The sequence below is a fragment of the Phalaenopsis equestris genome, unplaced genomic scaffold (genome assembly GCF_001263595.1).
Source record: "Phalaenopsis equestris unplaced genomic scaffold, ASM126359v1 Scaffold000517, whole genome shotgun sequence".
NCBI classification, from domain to species: domain Eukaryota; kingdom Viridiplantae; phylum Streptophyta; class Magnoliopsida; order Asparagales; family Orchidaceae; genus Phalaenopsis; species Phalaenopsis equestris.
The window spans coordinates 742530-767856 of record NW_018164957.1 but is presented as its reverse complement, the minus strand read 5'-3'; the positions used below and the strand labels follow the sequence as shown (position 1 = coordinate 767856).

Here is a 25327-nt window from a genome sequence, read left to right as displayed (position 1 = left end):
ACAGCCGGAGCACCACCCTAACTGTTGGATATAGCCCTTGAGGGAAAGGGAAAAATAGGACGTCAGCAACTATCCTCACAAACTGAAAATAGAAAATAACATAAGTTAAAACCCTAAGACCCAAAAACACATATAAATAGATAAGAGATGGGCGGGAAACGAAAAAAAAGGGGGGTGGGAATTCCCACCTAATGAAAAGAGGAGGGAATGGGGACAGGTTCAGCTCCCCTCTCACAACTTAAATTGTTCGTGTTCTGGAGGAAAACTCCCGTGTCACAAACACTTAGTAAATAACACAAGTTGTTAAAGATTACATCTAGAAAAGTATATTTTGAGCTTCCAATCTAATTATATGAAAAGGAAAAAAATCCTTAAATAATTGCATATACTAATGGATACAAATCACCGAACAAATGTATCTAAGGAGTCAAGCATAAATTGTTGAAAGTAATAATTATATTTGAATCTACAGTTGCAATGTCATGTCAACCCTTCTACAAATTCATTTTACCTTTACCTTTGACAAAAATATAAACATTTAAAGATTTACATCCGCCCATTAATCCATAGATAAAATATATTTCTCCATCGGATCAAACAATCTAGGGCGATTTGGCATCACTTTTGTTTTCTATTTTTATTTTTTCTTCTAGTGTGTGTGTGTGTGTGTGTGTGTGTGTGTGTGTGTGTGTGTGTGTGTGTGTGTGTGTGTGTGTGTGTGTGTGTGTGTGTGTGTGTGTGTGCGTGCACACACATATATGTATGAACAAATCAAATTTTAAAAATATTCAAACCATAGTTAGATATACTTTTATTTCTAAAAATAGCGCTACATGAATAATTCAAATTATTTTGAATAAAAAACTTGATAAATCATGAAAGTAGAACAGGTCATCTAACTAAAATAAAAAATTATCTTGAAAAAAAGGACATATCAATAATTACATGACAATTAAATGCATACAAAGGAACAATGCAAGAAATGATCAAAATTGTCTTGATGCATGTCATGTATGGCATTAACTCTCCCAAAATTAATAAGACTCTTGCGTTGAAAGCTCATAAAATCACTTCAATTAGTACAAAGTTTATGCAGGGTCATAATTCATATAATGAGTGGGAGATATTAAACATTAAGTTGATCAACCTGATATTGTCAAAGAAAGAGTAACTGGCCAAAATTCCAACCTTACTCCTAAAGAAACCGCCACTCAAAGAAGATAGATACTTTATGGTGACTATATGCAATTATCAAGTTGTGGATGACGTTTCTCTGTGTTGATAAATCAAGCTCCTCGCTGATTCATCTCATAATTTTGATTAAATTACTCCATAATGAACTATTTTTAAGTGCTTGTCAAACATTTGGCACAATGTTTTAGAATGCATAAATTTTGCATGTAATTCACATTATTGTAAGTGAAGACAAATCATTAGACCAATTTTTACTTTTCACAAGTACTATGAGGTGAGAATCTAATCATAAGGGAGAAGGTCAATTTTGTCATTCTTGCCATTCACTTCAAATAAGACCCGGAGAAGCATCCTTCAAAATTTGATCATCAGATCACAAATATGAAATGAATGTGTTGTTGAATTTTAACAAACACATTTCTTGACATAGATTAAATCACACCATTGAGAATTCAATAGCAGGATGATATTGTCAATCCCTTCCAATTCAGAATAAGATATAGGCTGACATTTCAATGTATTTCATCAAAGGCTTCCCTACGCCTAAGGGCACATGATGATTATGATCATAGTTGACTGTTTGTCCAAATACAACTAATTTATCCCCTTGAAACATTATTTCAACCACCAAAGATGCCAAGGCTTTTGTTACTAACATTGTCCGCTTGCTTTAAATTCTCAAATTCATCGTTTGTGATCATGACAAAATCTGCATCAATACCTTCTTTGGCAACTTTTTCAAATACAAGTGACCAAAAGCATGAGCTACAGTTACCACCCGCAGTTAGGTGACCAAACTAAGGTTGTAAATTCAATCTGAAGCAATATTTAAGGTGTTTTACAGGAGCACAACCCGAAAAATAAATAGCGACTTCCATATGTGGAACACAGCAACCAAACTTCCACCCACCCATCCACCAAAATCACCCCCATTAGAGGATGCTTATGCATCTCCCTCACATGTGCTCACAAAACTGCTCATGTCCCATGGGTTAATGAAAAATTATGAGAACACGATAACAGCCTCCATGAACTCTGATGCAACCTTTCTCTAGCACAAAATAGAATAAAGACCCTAGTGGGACCGACACAACATGAAAGTCTATTTTACGGAAGGGGATTATTTATATTAGAAACTAAAATTCAACAGATAAACATCTGTAGCATTTGGAAGTAATCTTAAGCTCACCATTCATTTTTTGGGCCCTTACCAATAAATCGAAAAAGTGAGACTCGTTGTTTATCACCACTATGATCCTCCTGGGTCACAAATTCACAATGTTATTCACGTAAGTGTATTAAGAAAATATCTGGGAGCCACCATACCACAATTCAAAAGTGGTGCCCTTACCTTATCGAAAGGTCTTTCATCAAAAGAGCCTATCAAAGAAACCTTATGTACTAGTTTGAACAAAGAATTGGCTTCCCAAAATGATGGGGTATATCTGCCAGATTGAATTTAAGAAGGAAAAATAGAATCTAGGCCTGAACTTCTTAACCCGAGTAGTTGAGTTTTAACTGTGAACATTTTCCCAGTCTTAGGCCAATTGGTGGGCAACTCTCTAAGAAGAGATCGAGTAAGATCCTTTCTATTCTCACATGCCCATTGACCACACCATGGTCCATCATAATGGATTTGATTGAAAAATAATAAGGTATTGCTAATCCCCAACTCACCTCTTGCCAAAACAATCTTGGAAGATTGTCATTGTTCTCCTATGAGAGGACATTTAAGGTACCATAAACTCTCTCTAACATCAAAAAAAGCTTCATTGGGTAAACATGAGAAGATCCAACCCCTTCCAATTCCTACAAAGATATAGGTCGGCATCTCTATGGATTTCATAAATGACTTCCCTCAATGATTATGGTCGTAGTTGATCGCTTGTCCAAATAAAGCCTTTTTACTCCCTAGAAACATCTTTTCTCTACGGTTCAAGTTGTAGAGGCTTTTGTTACTAACATTGTCCGGTTGCATGAGATTCTCAAAATCATTGTTAGAGATCATGACAAAATATTCATCAATAACTTTTGGCAACTTCTTTTTCAAGCGCAAGGGACCAAAGTATTTATAAGCTCCAGTTACCACCACTAATTAGATGGCCAAATTTAGGCTGTAAATTAAAAAGTCTAAAGCAATAAGTGCTTTGCAGGAGAACAACCCCGAAATAAATAGTTACATCTGTGAGTAGAATACAACTACAAAAGTTCCACCTGATCATCCACCAAAGTCACCCCATTTGAGAATGTTTATGAAATTCTCCCTCCCCACCCATTAACATATGTCCACGGAACTGCTCATGCCCCAGCAATTATTGAACATTTGCAAGAATAGGATACCATCCTCTGTGAACTCTGACGCAACCTCTCACTAGCACTAAATAGAACTAAGATCCAAGTGAACCAACACAATCGTGAAGTTTCTTTTACAGAAGGTGCAGAAAAATAGATTTGGGGAGGAATAATTCCCATGATTCTTTATTCACATGTAGAGTACATATATATAGGGAAAAAAATCTCTCCTAAATTATAAACTTACCAAATATATCTAACCTAAATTAGGAAATGAAATAAGTCTTAAAAAAAATAAAATAACATAAAATATGAAGGGAATAAACTAATCGAGGACTTCCAAATTTGTCCTGATCAAATTCTCCACAAGACTTTCTCAGATTTCCACATAAGGGTATTACGTCAATTTAAAACTACAACCCTATAAACAACATCCACGACCTTTGAAGTAAACTTAAACTTGAATTCATATTAAATCGTCTAGTTATTCATAAAGGCAAATATGGACCTAAAACAAAAAATAATCAAATGAAAGGGGGCACCCATCAAAGATGCCGCATAGGAAAATGAAAGACAATTCCCAAAATCATAACCCAACTATACCCTTATGAACAATGATCATCAAGAGGGAAAACATTTTATGGATACTTCGCCTCATCCTGTACTTCAACAACAACTGCTCACGTAAATTAAGAGACCAAAAAGATGCAGTCAAACATCTTTGTGGGTAGTTTGATTGACAATGGGAGGTAGTATAAGTAATGGATTTATCGATGATAATAATAGGAGATTGTATTAATAGTGGAAGTTGAATTTAGGGTTAGCTATAGTTATGATCTTTAAATAGGAGACCAAAGCTGAAAAAATGGTATGCAAAAATATATCCTAGCTTCACTTTTTGCTGTGTTTTAATCTTCCCTTATTGTCATGTATCACATATAAACTCACATGCAGTTTTATCAAGGTGAGTTTAGCTCATGTAATAATTTGTTAGCAATGGTTGAGTCTGACCAATTGCATGGTCTGGCTCTCAAACCAATAAATGGGCCTGAAATAAGCCAGTTATCCTCTATAAAAAAAAATTTTACTCCCAAAAAAAATTATCAATTAACATGGGAAGCATGTGATCACATTTTAGTGATTAGGAACTGGTGGCTTGCATAATTGAGTCCCACCAATTCATAACTAGTGCTAAATTAGCATAACATTAGAATAACTAGAAAATTTTATTACAAAAAATTGCATAAGTTCGATGGAAATTTTTTTTAAAAAAAAGAGTATAAATTCAGTCGGTGAAATAAGCAATACACTTATACATTGTTACTGAAGGACAAAGGCAATGGAACTTACTGCTTCTCCAAAACTTCTGATTCAGGTCCTGTGCAGTAGAAAAAAGATGATAAACTAATATATCACTAACGTATTCAATCAGGCAATTGAAGACACTAAAATAGATGCAGAGTGCATGGAACTCACACTAGCTAAATTGAAGTCAATAAGATAACCTTTGTTGACTTTGCGGGAAAAGAGGAAGTTTCCTGGTTTGACATCACGGTGCACAACACCCTGCAAACGCGAGAAAGATAAGCCTATATCAAAATTGTGAAGCAAACGGTGCAAAGCTTCATCTCATGTATCTCACCTGCTTATGCAAGCTTGCCAGTGCTTTGAACATACAAAAACCATACCATTGGAGCTCAAACATACCAATCTCTTTCTTCAAAATCTGAAATAAAAGAGTAATATCAGCAGTTTAATAGTAAGATTTACATACGTAGCACAGAATTTATATGAATTTACATATTTAACACCTAAACATCAATTTTTTACATAAATGTCACCTTGCCTATGCATGAATAGGTGCATATCAATTTTTAAAAGTAAAAAAAATGATGGTATTTTTAATGTGATATGAAATATTTTGGTGATTGTAAGAATGTAAGAAGTAAAATTTAGGTGTTAAATATGTAAATCTGTAGGAATTAGGTGGTATGTATGTGAATGCCCTATTTTTATATCGTGTTGCATGAGTTTATAACCAAATGAATTATACCTCTGGTCGGTCATGCTCAACATGTTCTAGAACGAAACACTCTGAATCTCCATTCTTAAAAGAGCATTCAAATTTAATTACAAAGTTGCGTCCTCTACAACACAAAAAAAGAACTTATAAAGTGCTAATAGAAACCATTAAAATTCAAAAATTCTCTCATTTATCAATTACCCAAATCGTTCCAACATCTTCAGCTCATTGTAGATATGATGTGAATGAGCATTCGCATGAGGACCTGAATGGACAACCAAAAGTGCCATAACCAAATTAGCGTTTCTATCTCATTTAAAAGACTGCATATTACAACAAATCAAATGCTAAACCTTAATAAAAGTCAACTTAAAATAATACAATGCAGAACATAATTATTATAGAAATTGGAAAAATGTGATCAAACTGTTGGAATTTAAGAATGATAGCTAAAATTAGACCAATATAAATGATAGCTAATATGCATCTAACCAGAAAATGTAGCATTAGAAACTAAAAAATACTGTCCGGTCCGGTGAAATACAGCATTTTGCATTAAATAAAATAAACTAATAGAAAAAGAAGCACAACGAAAGGCCTAGCCGTGCAAAATATGGGCTTGGTCAAAATCAACAGAAAGGAAAAAAAAATGTGAGCTATCCACATTTCTAACAAAATAAAACAACTAAAAATGGTTCTTTTAGCACAAGTATGGGCAACCATACTCTTCTTCATGTCTATATGTTGAAAAATAACCTGTTTGAACGAAATAAAAAAAGATGTCTTGTGTATCTTGCAGTCTTCCACTCCATCTATCATCCATAGTAACCCGTCATAAGGAATTGATAATATTTAAATTATCTTCTTCGATAATGGTACATTTAACATCCAACATCCACAACTTCCACCTTTAGCACTATCCTAGTGCTCCACCGGCTTGCCAGCAGCCATAATAAGACTGTCAACTTCATTTCTCAAAGCAATGTCAGTGCAACCCAATTGGGAAGGAAGAAGGGATCCCTCCATATTAGATTTGAACCATCCGAAGGGGAGAGTACACCTTGAGGGAGTGTAATAGTTGGTCAGACTGAATAGTGCCCCATTGCTCCACAAGATGGAAATTGTGTGGAGGAACCAAAGCTTCAAGAGTAGAAGCAAGAATTGTTGGACTAACATAAGACCACCCCTGCTTCTAAGTGTTCTGGGCTCTCCAACATTGATGGACAACTTTACAAAAGAAGAGATGAGAACCATAATTTGCCACTGGAAATGGTGAGGCCCTTAGTGACCTCTTGTAGGTCAATAAAATTAGAAATAGTAAAACCCTCTCCACCAAAAAAAACCATTCACACGAGTGAATCTTGAGATTTTTCATCCATAAAAAGTAGTGATCATTTGCCAAGTTCACTTCATACGCCCGAGCAGTGATGGTTTTGTCAATATAGTTATGTGCGAATTCAACTTGGTCGAAAGGAAGCTCCGCGTGAATTTGGATATGTGTGATTCGGTTTCCCAACTCCATACAAAAACAAAGATATCATTTTTTAAAATCCCAATCACAACTAGTAATAAGATATGAAATAGTTTTGTCTTGAGTATCTCGTAGATTAAAAAAATTACGGCCACTCATCCAAGGGTAGATCTGTAACCCAAGTTTGATTAAGGATGTGAATATTCTAACCATTAGCAACCTTCCATCCAACAGTTGGCTGAAGCATACGGGCACCATCAATAATCACCTTCCAAGTTGTCGAGTTGTTGCACTTGTAGGCAGCTTACCAAATATGGATTCCATTATTTGGATGGAGGAAGCGGTGGAGAATAGAGTCACGGTTGGAGATACAATCCAATGCCAACCTAGCCCGTAGAGGACCCTTTCAACTAGTGGGGTATGGGCATGGAACCCTAAGCCGCCCATAGAACACGGTTTACATGGATCAGCACAAGCCACCTAATGTAAACCTTTGGAGGAGTTATACTTATTCCAAAGAAATTTCTCGCAGCATTTTTCAATATCCCGGAGGACATAGACATGAATCTCGGTGCATAATTAAGTAACAAGGCATAGATAAAAGGGAGGTGTGAATAAGGTGTGGCTTGACCAGCAAGAGATAAGGTGTCGCAACACCCAAGAGTTTAGCTTAGTTTCAGATTTTTGGAGAAAGCTCTGAAAATCCTGTTGATTCAGCTTTCTGAGGGCGAAAGGGATGCCAAAGTACTCTAGTTCCTCCGCCTTGCGCAACTGTAAAAAGATGGTAAGTCTTCTTTTCTTCTAAGTAATGGTATTCTTGCAAAACATAATAGCCGACTTCAAAGAATCAACTCTTTGGCCAATTCACATACAATAATCATGGAGAAGATTAGAAATAGTTCTCGTCGCACGCAAGTTGGCTTCCGAAAAGATAAGAATGACATCTGCATAAAGGAGGTAAAATAATTTAAAACCATTGCAAGCAATATTACTACCCAACTCATTATGATGTTGCGGAAAGGCCATAGAAGAAGTTTCGAGCAAAGAATGAAAAGATAGAAAGATAACGAGCATCCTTGCTAGAAGCCGCACTCCGTTGTGATCCAGAGGAAGTAGTCCTATTAATAAGAAGCCAAAATCTCGGGCTTTCAATACAACAAGCAACCCAACTTCTGAATTTCGTGGGGAACCGCATTCTCTCCATGACAATTTGGAGGGCTTGCAAACTTATTTTGTCATAGGACTACTCCATATCAACTTTAAAGGCAATAAATCCCGATGTGGAACTAGAGCATTTGAATTTATTGATAATCTCTTGAGCAAGAAGGCAGTGGCTTGAAATTGATCTTCCTGGGAGGAAAGTGGCTTGCTCCAAAGAAATGAGAGATAGGAGAAGAGATTTCAAGTGATTAACAAAAATTTTTGCAGCAACCTTATAATTAGGGTGGCACAAACTTATTGGTCGAAATGAGACTGCAAGTCTGCATTATCCTTTTTGGGAATAAGAGTAATAAGTGTATCTTTGCAAGAAGGGGGCATGTGCTGGCAACAGAAAAATTACTGAATATCATTTATAACATCCTTGCCAACAATGTTCCAGTAATGTTTATGAAAAGTAGTCAATTCGTCCTTACCCGAAGTACGGTTGGAGTCCAGGTCCTTGACCGCAGCAGTAATTTCCTCCCTAGTAATTGCCTCATCAAGCCGACAGCCCTCCACATCATTAATGCGCTTTGTCTCATCAAAATTCGATCAATTATGAATCTGGATGTCAGTAGCCTTCCATTTATTATGGAAGAAGTTTAAAAAACTGCACCTGATGTCCTCCACCTTGTTTGACCAAGAACCATCTTCCATAATAATAGACTTGATGTGATTGGTACGGGAACGAGCGAATGTGAGGGAGTGAAAGAAACGAGAGTTGTTTTCTCCTTCTTTTAACCACCTGACTTTAGCTTGTTATTTCCACCACACATTAATTATGGCAAGAATAGTATTAAGTTCCGGAATTTTGATTTTTAAGACACATTTGAGTTCAGGATTGAGGCCTCTAGAGTACAATTTTTCATTTGGAGATCACTGATTTCCTTTTCGAGCAGCGCCTTGGAAGTGTTAAGCACTTTGAGTTTATTTTTGCTCCAAAAGAAAATAGCTTAAAGGATGTTGAAGCTTTTCCTTTCAAGGATATCAACAATAGGGTCAAAGTCAGATTTAATCCACTTCTTCCACACAATCTTATAGGCCATGGGATAAGCTAACCAAATATCTTCAGATTTTATTCAGTTGGATTGATTACGAAGGAGTTGGTCCCCACAATTGAGTACAAGGGGCTATGATTTGAGGCCACCCTATCAAGGTGGTGAACCCAAGCATGACGTCAAAGATTTGAAGCCGCCAAATTGATCAAAATTCGATCATGATGAACACAAATTCTGCTTCTAACCCCATTATTACTCCATGTAAATCCAGGAGCCACAAAGTCAAGTTCATGAAGATCATTGTAGATCGTAAATTAACATATTATTTGAGCGATGAATGAAAGTGTCTGCCACCCTTTTTATCCTCCTGGGAGTCGATACATATAAAATAACCCCCCCTCTTCCACCCCCAATAAAAAATAGTGGAAAATCTATATTAGCATAAACCACAGCAACAAGCCAGGCATTAATCATTTTGGAAGATGTCAAAAATAAGAGAATCTTTTCGCCGCAATAGGAGAATCTCTTTGGCTTTCTGACGAGCACGTTGGTGAAGAAACTCCCAACTAGTACCAATAAGTTTGTCAACATCAATACGATTGAGACTTTCATTCTTAGTTTCAAGCAACCCCACAATATGGACATCGTTGTAGGCCACAAAATGTTTTAAATAATTGTCATTTGTTTGCTTACGGACTCCATGAAAGTTCCAAAACATGGTGTTTTTTATCATCTCCGAAGAGGGGATACGACACCGCCGACTGAAAGTTCAGGTATACGCTCAATCAGGCCAAGTTTTTGAATTTCTTTATCAAAATAGCCATAAGAAATTCTCTCCAAAATTACAGTGGTGTTTGCTTTTCTGCAGCCTTTTTGTTTCCCTTTTCGACATATTCCTCAATCTTTCAATAGGGAAATTTTGAGAGGGAGTGGAGTGGGAACAGTGATTTTCCCAGTTGTCTCCATCAGAGGGTTTGAGAGAAGAATCCACCACCCATATTTCCTTTCTTTGCAGGAGACAGGGATGGGAAAGAAACATTTTCAGAGGGAGATGTGGCCCCTTGAAGAGAAAAATCATAAATTTCACATGAAAAAGGTTTATTTAACTGGTTGTTTTGAACCTTCTAGGTACCTCTAGCAGGTGGTTTTTCTTCCTATTGGTAACCAACGTCCAAGGACCCAAAGAATCTTCAGTGGCCCCCTCCACATTGTTAATATCTAAGCGCCCATGTGAAAACAAAAGGTTGGACATTTGCATAGTGTGCATAGCAATCAATATTCACATCCTGGTGGAGGAATTGGCATTTTCCACTTCTTTTTTGTTAGCATGAACCTTACAGCTAGGTTGGTGGAGGTCAGAAGCAGCTCTCATAGCCTTCTGATTTCTTTGTTCCACCGTGGCACCATAAGCATTGCACGGGGGGCATGTGTAAGGATGTCAAACATTAACGACACGTCAACACGACTCAAACTCAACTCTGAAAATTTGAGTCAGGGTTGACCCGAATATTTTTTGAGTCGGAGAATTCGACCCATTTATTATTCAGATCGGGTTCGAGTTGAACCTAAAAACCCAAATATGACCCGAATAAGCACTAAATTTTGAGTATAAATTTTCGACGTGTTTATTATTCGGGTTTACTCTATTTGGGTCGAGTCACTTTCAAGTTAGACTCAAATCTGACCCGTTAACCCAAATTGACACCCATAAACGTGTGTTGGGGATTTGATGAGGCACTGAGAGCTGCCTTCAGTGGCAGCATTCTTGGCATGAGCAGTAGAGCCTTCTTTGCATTTGTGTGCCATGTGGACAACACACCCACAAATGAAATACAAGTGAGAAATACCTTTGTATTCAAAATAATAGAAGAATTTCCGGTTGATCCCTTCCACCCAAGTACCCGAGTTGAGTTTTTTTATAGATCGACTTTCCTGCCCCAATTGTGTGTTTGAGTATCAAGCCACAATGGGGGACCCATTGTAGCTGTTATACAGAGAATATTCATGTTGTCCTAGTAAAGAAGAGGAAGTTGTGACATTCTGATCTAAACCAGGGCGGAGAAAACATCAAGCGAGATCAGGGAAAAAGGAGCTCTCCAAATATCTAGGTTGATAATGTGGTCGGCAACAAACCACAGCCCACCCACAAGAAGCACATCTCTGGCATCCATAGATTTAAAAATGCAAATTAAAATTTTTAATCATTTTTAGGTACCACATGATTCGAAAGATCACTTCTAAATGATCTTCATTTGGATTATTCATATATTTGCTCACTACATCTACGGAAAAAGCAATATAAGGTCTTTTAGTTGATATTTAAATAAATTTTCCCTCAAGTTTTTGATACCTTCCTTTTTCAAGTAAGGCGTTATCCTCTTATTTTGTTGCTTGTCGATTGGGATCCACAGGAGTATATCCATATATGTTGGTTTGCATCCCAACATTTATGTCTTCTTTAATAAGCAAGAATATATTTTCTCTAGGATATGACAATATCTTCTTTGGATCTGGCTAGTTTCATTCCTATAAAATATCTTTAAATTCCAAAATTTTGAATCTCAAACTTAGAATTCATTACTCTTTTGATTGTTTTAAGCTCCCTTACGTCATTGTCTGTAAAGGAATGTCATCTACATATACAATAAGAATAGTTATCATATCTTCTTGATTTGATTTCACAAAGTATGACCAGTTTAACACTGATAGTACCATCGGTAAGAATTGTCTTGATAAACCTTTCAAACCATACACTAGAAGGATGTTTCAAACATATAATAATTTTCTTAGTTTGCACAGTTGTTGATTATTTGTGTTGTTTTTTTAATCCTAAGAGTATCTCCATATACACTTCTTCCTCAATATTCTCATTGAGAAATGCATTTTCAATGTGTAGCTGATGTAAAGATCAGTGTTGATTGACAGTCAATGGCAGTAATATTCTTACTGTGTTGGGTTTCACCACTAGTGCAAGTGTATCATGTAGTCGATCCCATAGAACTATGTGAATCATTATGCTACAAGTCCAGTCTTGAACCTTTCTATGCTCTCATCTTCAATATATTTAACAATGAAGACTCATTTACACCCAACGGTTCTTTCCCCAAATGGCAGAATTGTTATGACCCAAGTATCATTCTTTTTAACGATAAGAATCTCTTCTTTCACAATTATTTGCCAAACAGGAATAGATAAGTCCTCTTGGATTGAATTTGAAATATGTACATTATCCAAGTTATGAACAAAAAACTTCATAAGATAATTTTTCATAAAACACAAATTCTTCTATCTAGTGTTCAATGTATTCTTGTGCTCCATCTTCCTCTTGGTGTTCGTGGTATGCTAACCCAACCTTTGAGTGAATACTTGGGTGAGTGAAGTTGGTTCTAGTAATTTGGATTCCTGTTTTTGCATATTATCCCTTGGATGCTCTCTAGAGTTTTATTTTTTTTATGTACACCCGTACTACTTGGATTTTGGTGAGAGTTATGGGAGGATTTAGTGGAGTAATAGGTGTTGTGGTGTATATGAAATTTAAAACGATCGACGACGAAGTGAATAAAATAGCACGAGAAAATTCACACCAAAAGAACACACAGACTTTCGTGATTCGGCAAATTGCCTACATCCACGGAGTTGCAGAGGATTTTATTAATTGAGAAAATTTACACCAGTTTGATCACAACGACAATGAAGGATCTCTCACTTGCTCTTTCTCTTTACATCAAGATTCACTCAAGAGCAAGAACACCGAAGAAGAAGAAAAATATATAAGAGAAAATCTGTTTCTCTTCTGCCACAAGTCACCAAGAAGAACACCTTCTTCTTCACTATCTTCTTCTTCCTTCTTCTGCTTCCCGTAAGTCTCAAGAAGAATCAAAGAAGAAATCTCCTTTCTGTTTCTGTTTCGCGAACTAAGGAATGAAGTATTCTTCAGCGGATTTCGTGGATTTCGTGAATCTGGAGAGACGGAGACGGGAGAGCGAGTGATTTGCGAGCGAGCAATCCAAGCCTTCTTAAGCGGTTTCGCGAATATAGGAGAAGCGGAGGCGGGAAGGATCGCGTCGATTAGTGAACGGGAGTAGGCGCCGTTCGCGATCGGGAGTAGGCGTTGTTCGGGACTTCTGTAGCGGGCTCCAACACTAACAATCTCCCATTTGGAAACTGATACACATGCTACAATGTCTCTTTCCTCAAACTGAATCCTCCACTGCGAATCCTCTATCTTTAATCCTCCACCTCTGCAACTCAAGGCCCCTGTCTTCAAGCTAGAAGACCAACTGAAGCTGCGCACAACTTCAGTTTCTCCAAAGTAACAGCCTTTGTCAACATATCAGCAGGGTTCTGGCTTCCACAAATTTTTTTAAGCATCAATTGTTTGTCATCCAGCAATGATCGTATGAAGTGATACCTGATCTGAATGTGCTTTGTCTTGGATTGAAATGTTGGATTCTTGACAAGGAATATAGCGTTCTGACTGTAACTATAGAGAATGCCCTTTTGATCATTCTTGCCCAATTCTTTCAAGAAACTTTGTAGCCATATCATCTCCTTTGCAGTCTCTAACACTGCTATGTACTCAGCTTCTGTAGTAGACAACAAAATTGTCTTCTGCAGATTAGAGCCCCATGATACTGCAGTATCATCAATAGTATAAATATAGTCTGTAGTACTTCTTCCAGTATCAATGTCTCCAGTTAGATCAGCATCAACATAGCCCCGTACCTCTGAACTCTTTCCTTAGAAACACAGGCAAGTTTCTGCAGAGCCTCTTAGGTACCTCAAGATCCACTTCACAGCTTCTCAATGTTCCTTTTCAGGATTACTCATGTATCTGCTAACGACTCCCACTGCATAGGCAATATCAGGTCTGGTGCAAACCATAACATACATAAGTGAACCAATAGCTGAAGCATAAGGAACCTTACTCATGTAATCTTGTTCCTCCTCTGACTTGGGTGACTGATTGTTGTTGAGTTTCAAGTGACTTCCCAAGAGTGTGCCAACTGATTTGGCCTTATCCATACAAAACCTGCTAAGTACATTTTTTACATACTCAGCCTGAGAGAGTCTCAACATGCCTCTGACTCTATCTCTGACAATTCTCATACCAAGGATTTGTTTTGTCGCTCTCAAATCCTTCATTGCAAAGTGTTTTGACATCTGTTTCTTCAGATTATTGATCTCATCAATACTAGCACCTGCAATAAGCATATCATCCACATACAACATTAGGATGATATAAGAATTGTCAAAATACTTGACATAGCAACAGTGATCTGTCTGACATCTGCTGTACCCTGCACTGTGGATAAAATTATCAAATTTCGTGTACCACTGTCTAGGAGCTTGCTTCAGGCCATACAAGCTCTTCTTCAATCTGCAAACTGACTCTTGCTTTCCTTGTACCATGAACCCTTCAGGTTGGTGCATGTAGATGTCTTCTTCAAGATCCCCATGAAGAAAAGCTGTCTTCACATCTAACTGCTCAAAGAAGAGATCTTCAGTAGCTACTATAGACAGTACCATTCTAATGGTTGTAAGCTTCACCACAGGAGAGAAAATCTCGGAATAATCAATATCGTGCTTCTGCTGAAAACTCTTTACAACAAGTCTAGTTTTGTACATATTACTGTCATCATGCTCAATTTTCACTCGGTACACCCACTTGTAGTGTAATGTCTTCTTCCCAGTTGGAAGATCTGCTAACTCCCAAGTCTGATTTTCAAGCAGAGAATTCATCTCCTCCTTCATGGCTAGCTCTCACTTGCTCGAATTTTCATCTTGCAAGATTTCTTCATAACTCTGAGATTTTCCACCATCTGTCAGCAGAATGTAGTTTAATATCGGAGAATAACGTTGTGGAGAACGTCTGACTCTTTCTGACCTACGAACTGCAACTATAGGGGTAGACTGCTCTGAAACTGACTGTGGAACAATAGGAGTGGATGCCCTGGATTCACTCTCCTCTTCACCTGCATCTCTGTCCTGCACTGTGACCTCTGGTAAATCATCAAACTCTACCAACTCAGATTCTTTCAGTGTTGTTTCAGAAACTGTACTGGACTTGTCCTTGTACATAACATTCTCATTGAAAACCACGTTCCTGCTCCTTATGATCTTCCTACTCTAATCATCCCAAAAACAATATACAAATGCCTCATCTCCATAACCAATGAAATAACATTTCCTTGACTTAACCTCAAACTTATTACGAGCATCAGGATTAATGAGAGTATAAGAACGACAACCAAAAGTCTTAAGGTGAGAAAATTTTACATCTTTCCCACTCCAGACTTCTTCAGGTAATTCACAGTTTAATGAAACAGATGGCCCCCTATTGATCAAATAAACTGCAGTACTAACCGCTTCTGCCCAGAAAGTAGGTGGTAGTTCGGCGTGCAATCTCATGCTTCTAGCCCGTTCATTAATGGTCATGTTCATGCGCTCTATAACACCATTTTGTTGTGGTGTTCCTGGAGTGGTCTTCTCCATTCTGATTCTCTGAGCTGCACAGTACTCCTTGAACCCACCATCAATGTACTCACCTCCACCACCATTATCAGACCTCAGACATTTCAGCTTTAAGCATGTCTCTGTCTCAACCATAGTCTTCCAAGTCTTGAACACACTGAATACATCAGATTTATACTTCAAGAAATAAACTTATACCTTTCTGCTGTAATCGTCAATGAATGTGGTGTAGTAACGAGAGCCTCCAAGAGATGTCACTGGAGAAGATCTCCACACATCTGTGTGTACAAGATCCAACTTTCCTGCCTTTGGCGTTCTGCCACCTTTCAAGAAACTGACATTCATCTGCTTCCCCATAATGCAACTCTCGCACATACTGAAATCAACTGACTTCAGTTCTGGTAGCTTGCCTCTGGACTGAAGTTCCTTCATACCTCTTTGACTCATGTGGTCAAGTCTGCAATGTCACAACTCTGCTGTGTTCTCTGCAACAGTAAGATCAACACTGTTAATTAAACCAGTAGTCATATACAATGTACCTATTTTCTTGCCCCGAGTCAATATCAATGCTCCTTTAGTCACCTTCCAGGTACTATCTGAGAAAACTACTGAATGTTCACATTCATCAAGCTGCCCAACAGAAATGAGGTTCTTCTTCAGTTCAAGAATGTGTCTGACCTTTTGTAGTGTCCACTTGTTTTTTATTTGGAAATGCAATGTCAATATCTCTCATTCCTACCACATTCAGAGCTTCTCCATCTGCCAGATATACTTTTCCAAAGTCACCTGCAACATAATTCCGCATCAATTCCCGATGGAAAGTTGTATGGAACAAAGCTCCTGAAACCAATATCTAGTCATCAACAGAACTATGAACTGCCAGCAGCAGTGCATCATGTGATTCTTCAGTTACCACATTTGCACTGTCAATCTCCTTCTTCTTAAGATTTATGCAGTTCCTCCTTATGTGGTCAGTTTTGTCACAATTCCAGCAAGTTACTTGTTTACCAGGCCTTGACTTGTTCCTGCTTCTGTTCTTTGATTTTGATCTTCCCCTGTTTGAGTTTTGTCAAGTGATCTCCGTCTGTAATCAACATTTAGTGTCGAACTCGAACCTGAGATCTCGCCAGAATCTTTTCTGCGCATCTCCTCAGCCAAAATCAAATCACGAATATCTTCAAATTTCAGTTTAGATTTACTTGCATAATTACTGACAGCCATCCTCATAGCTTCTCAGCTATTTGGCAATGAAGCCAACAAGATCAGTGCACGTATCTCATCATCAAATTCAATTTCCACAGACGATAATTGATTTGTAATGGTATTGAAATCATTCAGGTGTTGTACAACAGATGTACCTTCCGCTATCTTCAAATTGAATAACTTCTTCAGCAGATATACATTGTTATTCGCGGATGGCTTTTCACACATACCTGACAGGGTTGTCATAAGATCTGCAGTCGTCCTCTCCTTGACGACGTTGTGTGCAACGGACCTCGATAGGGTCAATCGAATAACCCTTCGAATAACCCTCAGAACCTGTCGATCCAACAGATTTCATTCAGTCTCATCCATTCTTTCAGGTATTTTCCCTAATAACGGAAGAAGTTTCTTCCCATAGAGGTAGTCTTCAATCTGCATCCTCCAATAACCAAAATCTGTGTCATCGAGCTTCTCGATCCCTGAAATTTTCACTTCGTCTGTAGTCATTGACTCTGATACTAGTTGTTGTGGTGTATATGAAATTTAAAACGATTGACGACGAAGCGAATAAAATAGCACGAGAAAATTCACCAAAAGAACACACAGATTTACGTGGTTCGGCAAATTGCCTACATCTATGGAGTTGCAGAGGATTTTACTAATTGAGGAAATTTACATCAGTTTGATCACAAAGGCAATGAAGGATCTCTCACTTGCTCTTTCTCTTTACACCAAAATTTACCGAAGAGCAAGAACACTGAAGAAAAAGAAAAATATACAAGAGAAAACATGTTTCTCTTCTGCCACAAGTCACCAAGAAGAATACCTTCTTCTTCACTATTTTCTTCTTCCTTCTTCTGCTTCCCGTAAGTCTCAAGAAGAATCAAAGAAGAAATCTCCTTTCTGTTTCTGTTCCCGTAAGTCTCGTGGATTTCGTGAATCTGGAGAGACGGAAACGGGAGAGCAAGTGATTTGCGAGCGAGCAATCCAAGCCTTCTTAAGCGGTTTCGCGAATATAGGAGAAGCGAAGGCGGGAAGGATCGCGTCGATTCATGAACGGGAGTAGGCGCCGTTCGCGATCGGGAGTAGGCGTTGTTCGGGATTTCTGGTAATTTGCATTCTTGTTTTTGCATATTATCCCTTAGATGCTCTCTAGAGTTTTATTTTTTTTTATGTACACTCTTACTACTTGGATTTTGGTGAGAGCTATGGGAGGATTTAGTGGAGTAATAGGTTCATTTTCAGGTTGATTTATGATAATGAGTAAGAGAGGTGAATTTGTGGTTAATGAATGCTACCCCAAATCTGATATTTTCTCCAACTCTATTCTGAAATGTTACATTTAGGGTAATATAGCTGATTTTCAAAAAAAGTGACTTCCATTAAGTTTTAAAATTTTCATGTTTCTGAAGAGTAGCATTTGTCACTTTTTGCTTGAATAATAACCCACCAAGATAAATTTAACTAACCTAGGATCAAGTTTAGTTTGATAAGATTGATGTTGATGAAACAAAAACGATGCAACCAAAAAATTATGATGATAGGTTATAAGTGAATGATTGAATAATGGAGTAGGATCTTATGAGAATATTGAAAAGTTTGTTAAATTTTAGCACTCTGTCTAGCATTTTGTTTATGAAATAGGAGGATGTGAAATTTGCATCTCCTAGAAGTGTTTAGTTACATTATTAGTGAATAGAATTAAATGAAAACTTCAAGAAGATGTTTGTTCTTTCTCTCAGCCAAACTATTTGGCTGACGTGCACCAACATGAGAGCTAATATAAATGATGTCATTTTTTTAATAGATAATGGTCAAGAGTGGAGTTGTATTTGGCTTTTGCATTATTGGTTTTGATAGTTTAAATTTTAATTTGAAATTGAGTGCGAATCATGTTGTGAAAGTTTTCAAATATGCCTGCAGTTTCAGATTTCTTTTTCATAAAAAATGTCCAAGTGGTTTTGATATGATCACCAATGCATGTGATAAACAACCTAGTTTCATTTGTATTTTCTATTTTTGAGGACCCCCAGAGATCACTATGAACGATGACGAAAGAATGTGTTGGTTTGTATTTCAGGCTTTGATACATTTGTTAAGTGTATTTCGCAAGTAAGCAAGTTTCACATTGGTAGAAAATAATTTTTTTTATTGATAAACAAATAGGGATACATTTTTTTCAATATAATAGAGGTTAGGATGCACAAATTAAAAATATCATAACATAAATTAACTCCATGAGAAACAAAGTTAGGTACAATATTTGACTCATCTGAGATTCTAAGTGCAACATGGTGCTTGCAACAATAGAAGAATTGAAAAACAGTGATATCATTGCCATGTTACCAGATGTCCAGAGTCCACTATCCAAGGCTAATTCTTTATGTTGAGAGCAACAAGAGCAAATGAAAGATTATCATGGTGTCTTAGAAGGCTCGAAATATTACCCCAGAAGCCTTTGGAGAGCTTCAAGTTGTTTCTTATTGAATGGTCTATGATCGTGAGGCTTGTCTTCATTTGATATTGTGTTTTCCTAACTTTTTCCATCACATTTGACTTTGTTGAGCCTCAAATCTAAAAAATTTCCATAAAGTTTCCTTCAAATGACTAAGTTTCTTGCAATGTTCACACCATGAGTTGTTTCTCTTTGGTTTGTTATCCTGAAAAGATTTGTGAGTGTATAGAGTTGAATTGTCAACATTGGACGTAATGTAATTCCTGGTTATCATGACTTTTTTTTCTGCTCTCTTCCCTTTGAACTTCAGCAATGACTTCACAAATTGAGAAAATAGATTTTGTCCCCATGAATTTTCCTCTAACTTGATCTATTTTTTTTGTTTAGTCATAAAAGAAAATTAAAGGTTTTCTTTCGTTCAACAATGATTTTGTAAAAATGGGTAGTCTTGGGAGCACTTCTATGTGATGTTTCATACATATCAGTTAAAACCAACATCTAGAAAGAGCATTGAAGTATTGAGTAATATTCAACTCATCCTGTCATAGGTAGCGTAATCTAGTTTCAATGTCAAAAAATTCCAAGTCGTTGCCAACAATTACATAGATTTCTTTTATTATTTTGCACATGAGAAAGTTTTCTCCAATTTTTATGATCATGAAGTTAACAAGTCATTATATGATTATGTGATCTTCAATCTTTCATGTCGAATATTTAGGATCAATAATTTCTTTTGCAAGTTTTTTTCACATGAGATACATCATTTTTTTTTCTTTAGCACGGATCTTAAAAAAGACCATTGGGAACCAATGGAAAAGGTCATTGTAATACAACTTGTGATTAGTGATGCAAAAAGAGATTTTAAATTTTGTACGACATAACAACCCACGTTCAGTTTCAAAAGTAATTTCTAGGATCAGGAGATGTCGGTAGGCGTTTAAGATTTCCACTAGAGATAAAAATTGTCAGTCCTCGGCAAGACTCGGCACAAATTGTTTATCGCCGGCGACAACAGGAATTCCCCTGGATAGAAAAATTGTCCGTCAGCGACACAGCATTTGCACAGAAGAGATGGAGTGGCGGTCGTGGGAGCGAGGATTGCCGTCAGAGCACGCTCCCAAACTGCATGGACCCGATTATGATTTCCACTAGAGAGAAAATCTAGGGATTCCCTACTAGGGCTGAGCGAGAAAGTGCGACTGCTCTGGAGGAAAGCAGCGGAAGCTTGCAGGAGTCACAAACGCCTGCAGGGAAAGAAAGCAGCGGAAGTCTGCAGGAGCTGCGAGCGCCTCCTAAATCAGCAGATAGAATACCATATTCCAAAATAAATTCAATACGTGGTGTATCAGGAGAAAAAACACATGTGAACTTTAACTCTACATGAGATGGATATCAGATAGCCTCTAGTTCACATATAAAAGTGACAAACATCATTATCAAACTTCATTGTTGTTATTCTTATCCCGACAATTTAGTATTGGTTTTATCCTCATTCAATTCAATGCAGCTCTGTGCAATTAACTAAAATAATGCAGCTAACAAACAGCATATGCAGTACAAGTTTCCAAGAAACAAGTCCTTAAGAAAATCAACGTCTAGGAAGAGGTCTATGAGGACATAAGTAAATTTTTGTGTTACTAAATTCTTTGTGCAAGAACTTCACTGTCAAATACATACAGTAGTGATCGCAGCCTCAATTTTTCAAGCATAAAGTGTCTTGGGCTTCCAAGTTAATAGTTAGTAAGGTTTTCACTCATCAACAAAATCTCCAATAAAATTGTTCCATCTTAGTCAGCAGCATAATAAATGCCAGGAGGTCAAAAAGTACGATCTTTCACAATCTACCAGGTCATCAAGAACATAATAATAAAACCCAAAAAAACAAGTAAGAAATGCAAAACTTGTCTAATAAAATTGACCATGTGCAATCGATTAATCTACCAAAACTTTTTACGCAAGCACGATAAGTAATTCGGAGCATCAATTTATATTTAAAAATGTATGGATAAGAAATATTATTCAAGTTCATTTCATCAAATAATGTAAAGTCCAAGACTATTTGTAACCAAGAACCAAAGTCAGATCTTGCATTTCAATTCCTTAATGCCAAACTTGTTTGGAAGTATAAAGGTTCTAACTTAAAGGGAATGAAGTCTACCTACATGCAACAATGTTATTCAGTCCACGTAACTTTCGACAGTTTTTCATAGATAAAGACCCCATTTGGGATCATTTCTATTTTTCATTTTTATTTCTATTTGCTTATATTTTGATTTGGGATCACTTTTATTTTTCATTTTGATATTATCTTAATTTATTAGAATTACATGAAAAATATGACACTAAATAGGGCGCAATAGAGAAAAAGGATTTATGTAGCCGACCCCACTTAGTGGGATAAAGATTTTGTTGTTATTGTTGTTGTTGTTGTATATTTTGATTTGAATTAAAACATATTTGATTTTTATATATGTTTTTAAAAACACTCAAATATCTTTTAGATGTTTTGAGTACATTTAAAAATAAGATTTATTTGTTAAAATAAAAAATAAAAATATAACAAGTTTATATTAATTAAACATATTTTCAAAAAACAAAAGTAAAAACAAAACAAAAAACAATGCCAACAAGGGCAGAAAATTGTTGGATGTCATTTGCTGAGAAATAATTGAGTTATCAGCTCAAAACTTTTACTTTCTAGTTTTCTTTGGTTATTCTAGGTTATAAGTTCTGCTGCATGAAGTGTTAATGCATTGAGCATGAAGTGACAAAACTACAGGACCAAAGCAAGGGCAAGGGCAGCACAAGAACCAAATGTAATAAAGTAAATAAATTTTCAACAAAATTATAACTTGAAAAATGCCAATAAAGGTAATGGGATGTGACTACACATCTATAACTAAGTCAAAATTCATTGAAGATGCGGAGTTTACTGCCTACATACATTTAACAGCAAATATTTTCCCATCCTCTTTTCTTTGAGCCTTGTACACAGTGCCATAGCCACCTGAATGTATGTTTTTCAGATGTGGAGGAAAAAAAACAAAAATATTGCAATCAATTATTTCATTAAACGGCATGTATGTCCTTGGTATACCTATTTTCAAGTTTTACCTGAACCCTCTTCTTCCTGTATGATAAATGATTCAAAATTTGGCGACAACTTCTGATCTGAAGAGTTCTGCAGAAGATTGCCATAAACTATAAAACATAAGCATGCGCTAAATGTTCATCCTTGCAAGAACACCAACGTTATTCAAAAGCCAAAAAGATGCAAAATTCAAACATAAATTAAAAGTTTACTACTGTAACTATGCAAGCAAACTAGTACTTGAAAAAAGGTTTACCTTAGTAACCTTAGTAAAAGCATACACCCTATTTTCTTTAGAAGGCATATTAGCACTGCAAACATTTTTTAGCTTCTGCTTGACAATTAAACCAACCTCAAAAGTACTATTTTTCTGATTTGTAGAAGACATGCAATTGCTTGCAATGTTCGGCCCGATTAAATTTTGCTTGCCAACTGAAGCAACTTGATCTTTTATGCTAGGTTCGTTAAAAGTTCTCCGTTTGTCTTCGGCTGCATCAGCAGATTCAACCATCAAGGTAGGTAGTGAAATAAATTATGTTTGGAGAATTATCAAAAATGGTAAGAAGTATAAAATTAAGACATAAATTACCAGATAGTAGTTAATACCTATTACTGCAGAATTTCCGTCACAATCACCAAGTTCAAAGGTCAACATTGACATTTCCTTCCCTTGAAAATATGCTGATTTAGAAGCCGGTGTTTCATTTATCTCTAACTGACAATTAATTATTTTCTCATCCATGGGATGCAACTTTATCTCATTGATAGCTTCAACAACAATTTGGTTATTGCATGCCAAAGGAGAGGAAACGCTTTGAGTTTGAGGATTCTGATCCAGCACTTGGTCCACCGGCAATCTCTATCTCTCAAAATCAAGCTCTACGGCATTGAGCTCTGCAGGAATGCCAGCAATGAACCCAAACTCAAAAGAAACAGTTTTACAGTCTTTTCTGAGAGTTTGATTGGCTGGTGAAGACTGATTCGACAAAGGCCTAAAATCAGGCTCCAACGCAGTAAACCTTCTAAAAGGATGCTCTTTGATGATATTAGCATCAAGTTCAACATCAAGAGAAATATTATCATCTAGAAAGTCAATAACTTTCTTCTGAGGAGCCACAGAATTTGTAATATAAGGGTCACTTGCCCTGGCGCCTTCTTCTTTGGTGTAGCTAAAATTTCTCAATTCAAAACAACTTAAACTGTCGAGGGACATGGGTGAATTGCATGTTTGGTCTAATCCAGCGGCACTACAATCAAACGAATTCATGCCAACTGAATCCTGGTAGTTGCCCGAAGGATTAGCAAAATCAAAATTTTCCTGCATGACCATGTAAAAAATTATTAGCGTAAAGCAATAAGCATTGAGCACTGTCCATCTAGAATATATGCTTCAATAGCGCAATGGAAGTTATCAGGAATTATAAGTATAACACTTTTTGTGAAGAAATAAATATTCAATTATTAAACATCATTGGGTTTTATGAAAAAAATGCAAACTATAAAGCATAGTGTGAATAATCTTCAGGCCAAGTACATAAAGAAAATTTGGATATTTCATAAATTTCTTAGAAATACATGTTATACAGCACAGCCAAAGAACTATTTGCTTTGCCCGGCAAGAGCTGTAAAATATGTTTTATGGCAGGAATAATGAACAACCGTACTTGAATGCAACAATAATATTTGATGCCCGACAATGAAGTATTTACGATGGAAACTTAACAAGTTATATGATTTATCAATCACTGATATAAGAAAATTATACACGAAGTGTATCCATAAGTCAGTTCGGCCATTATTCATGTAGGACAGATCACTTTCTTAATTTGACAACAAAAAGAGGAAGATTGGGATATTACCTTCCCTGGAATTTCATTAAAATGTGACAAAAGCTTTGGCAGCCCTTCAACCTTCATAGGTTTTACCTCACCTGCAGTGATAAGAGAAAAAAGAAAAAAATCGTTGAGGGCTGCATAGGCCTAGAATTGTCTGTCATCTAGCTCAAACAAATACAGTCAGATAAACTGCAATTTTAATCGAAACTATATGGATCTGAATTTCAATGATATGTATAAAAGCATTGTATTTTCTTTCATATTAAAAATATCTGATGACTGAATTAGAAGCTGACATAAATTTAAAAAGAAAGACAAAACCAATAGAATTTTGCTAATTATCAAGATTCAGTAAATCAAATTAAACAAAGCTTAGTAGTTTATTATAAAATCTAACTCGACCTGACCGTTCCGTATGCACGCACAGACCTCTCCCATCAGTCAGCAGAGTCCTTCTTTTCGAGCTTGAGAATAATACAGCAGCGTTGCCCAAACTCGGAGCTTTTCTCTTCCTAACGTATGTAAATGAAACCTTCAAGCTGCCCCTCGTCAGATCCGAAACCCAAAACGCGTCTCTCGGAACATACCATGTAGCGGCTCTTCTCACAAACTCCCCAAAAGCCGTGATTGCCAAATCGGATGAGCTAATGAAGCCGCCGAAAGTAAACTTCAACGGAGATCCCAAAAGCCGGCTAGAGATCTCCACGAGAACTGGCCCTAGGGCTGATCTCAAGGCGAGCTCAGTTAGCCGGGCGGGGCTGCCCTGCTGGATCAGGATGGTGAATAGGTGCCAGGCCGTTTCGATTTCCGTATAATTGAGAGGGACGATGCCGGATGTCGTTCCAGTGTCCGCCATGGGTGAATATGGTATTGATGGTGAACTAGGGTTTCGGATCTGGCGTTAAGGAATGGATCGTCGAGCTAGGGTTTAGAGTTTCCATCCACTGCGAGGGTGATGGGAGAGGATTAGAGGATCAAGAGTAACATAGAGCGAGAGAGAGAGAGAGAGAGCGGGGCCATGAATATGCTCGCTGAGGCCAGTGTTCGAAAGCTCCACACTGCAGCCTGGGAAAGGCGGGAAATCGCGAAAT

At 37.0% G+C, this 25327-nt stretch overlaps 1 protein-coding gene across 1 annotated transcript in view; it reads right to left on the bottom strand.

Moving 5' to 3' along the window:
* The window catches only part of LOC110028610 (serine/threonine-protein kinase ppk18), a 38628-nt gene extending 13301 nt beyond the window's left edge, over window positions 1-25327 (bottom strand). The window contains exons 1-12 of the mRNA XM_020730527.1: window positions 24639-25327; window positions 24261-24331; window positions 23285-23719; window positions 23008-23254; window positions 22658-22890; window positions 22425-22491; window positions 22255-22317; window positions 5711-5774; window positions 5540-5633; window positions 5129-5212; window positions 4963-5052; window positions 4837-4864 (exon numbers count right to left, since the gene is read on the bottom strand). Coding sequence (XP_020586186.1) covers window positions 4837-4864; window positions 4963-5052; window positions 5129-5212; window positions 5540-5633; window positions 5711-5774; window positions 22255-22317; window positions 22425-22491; window positions 22658-22890; window positions 23008-23254; window positions 23285-23719; window positions 24261-24331; window positions 24639-25092 — 1930 coding nt within the window. The 5' untranslated portion in view covers window positions 25093-25327. The remainder of the gene's footprint in view (window positions 1-4836; window positions 4865-4962; window positions 5053-5128; window positions 5213-5539; window positions 5634-5710; window positions 5775-22254; window positions 22318-22424; window positions 22492-22657; window positions 22891-23007; window positions 23255-23284; window positions 23720-24260; window positions 24332-24638) is intronic.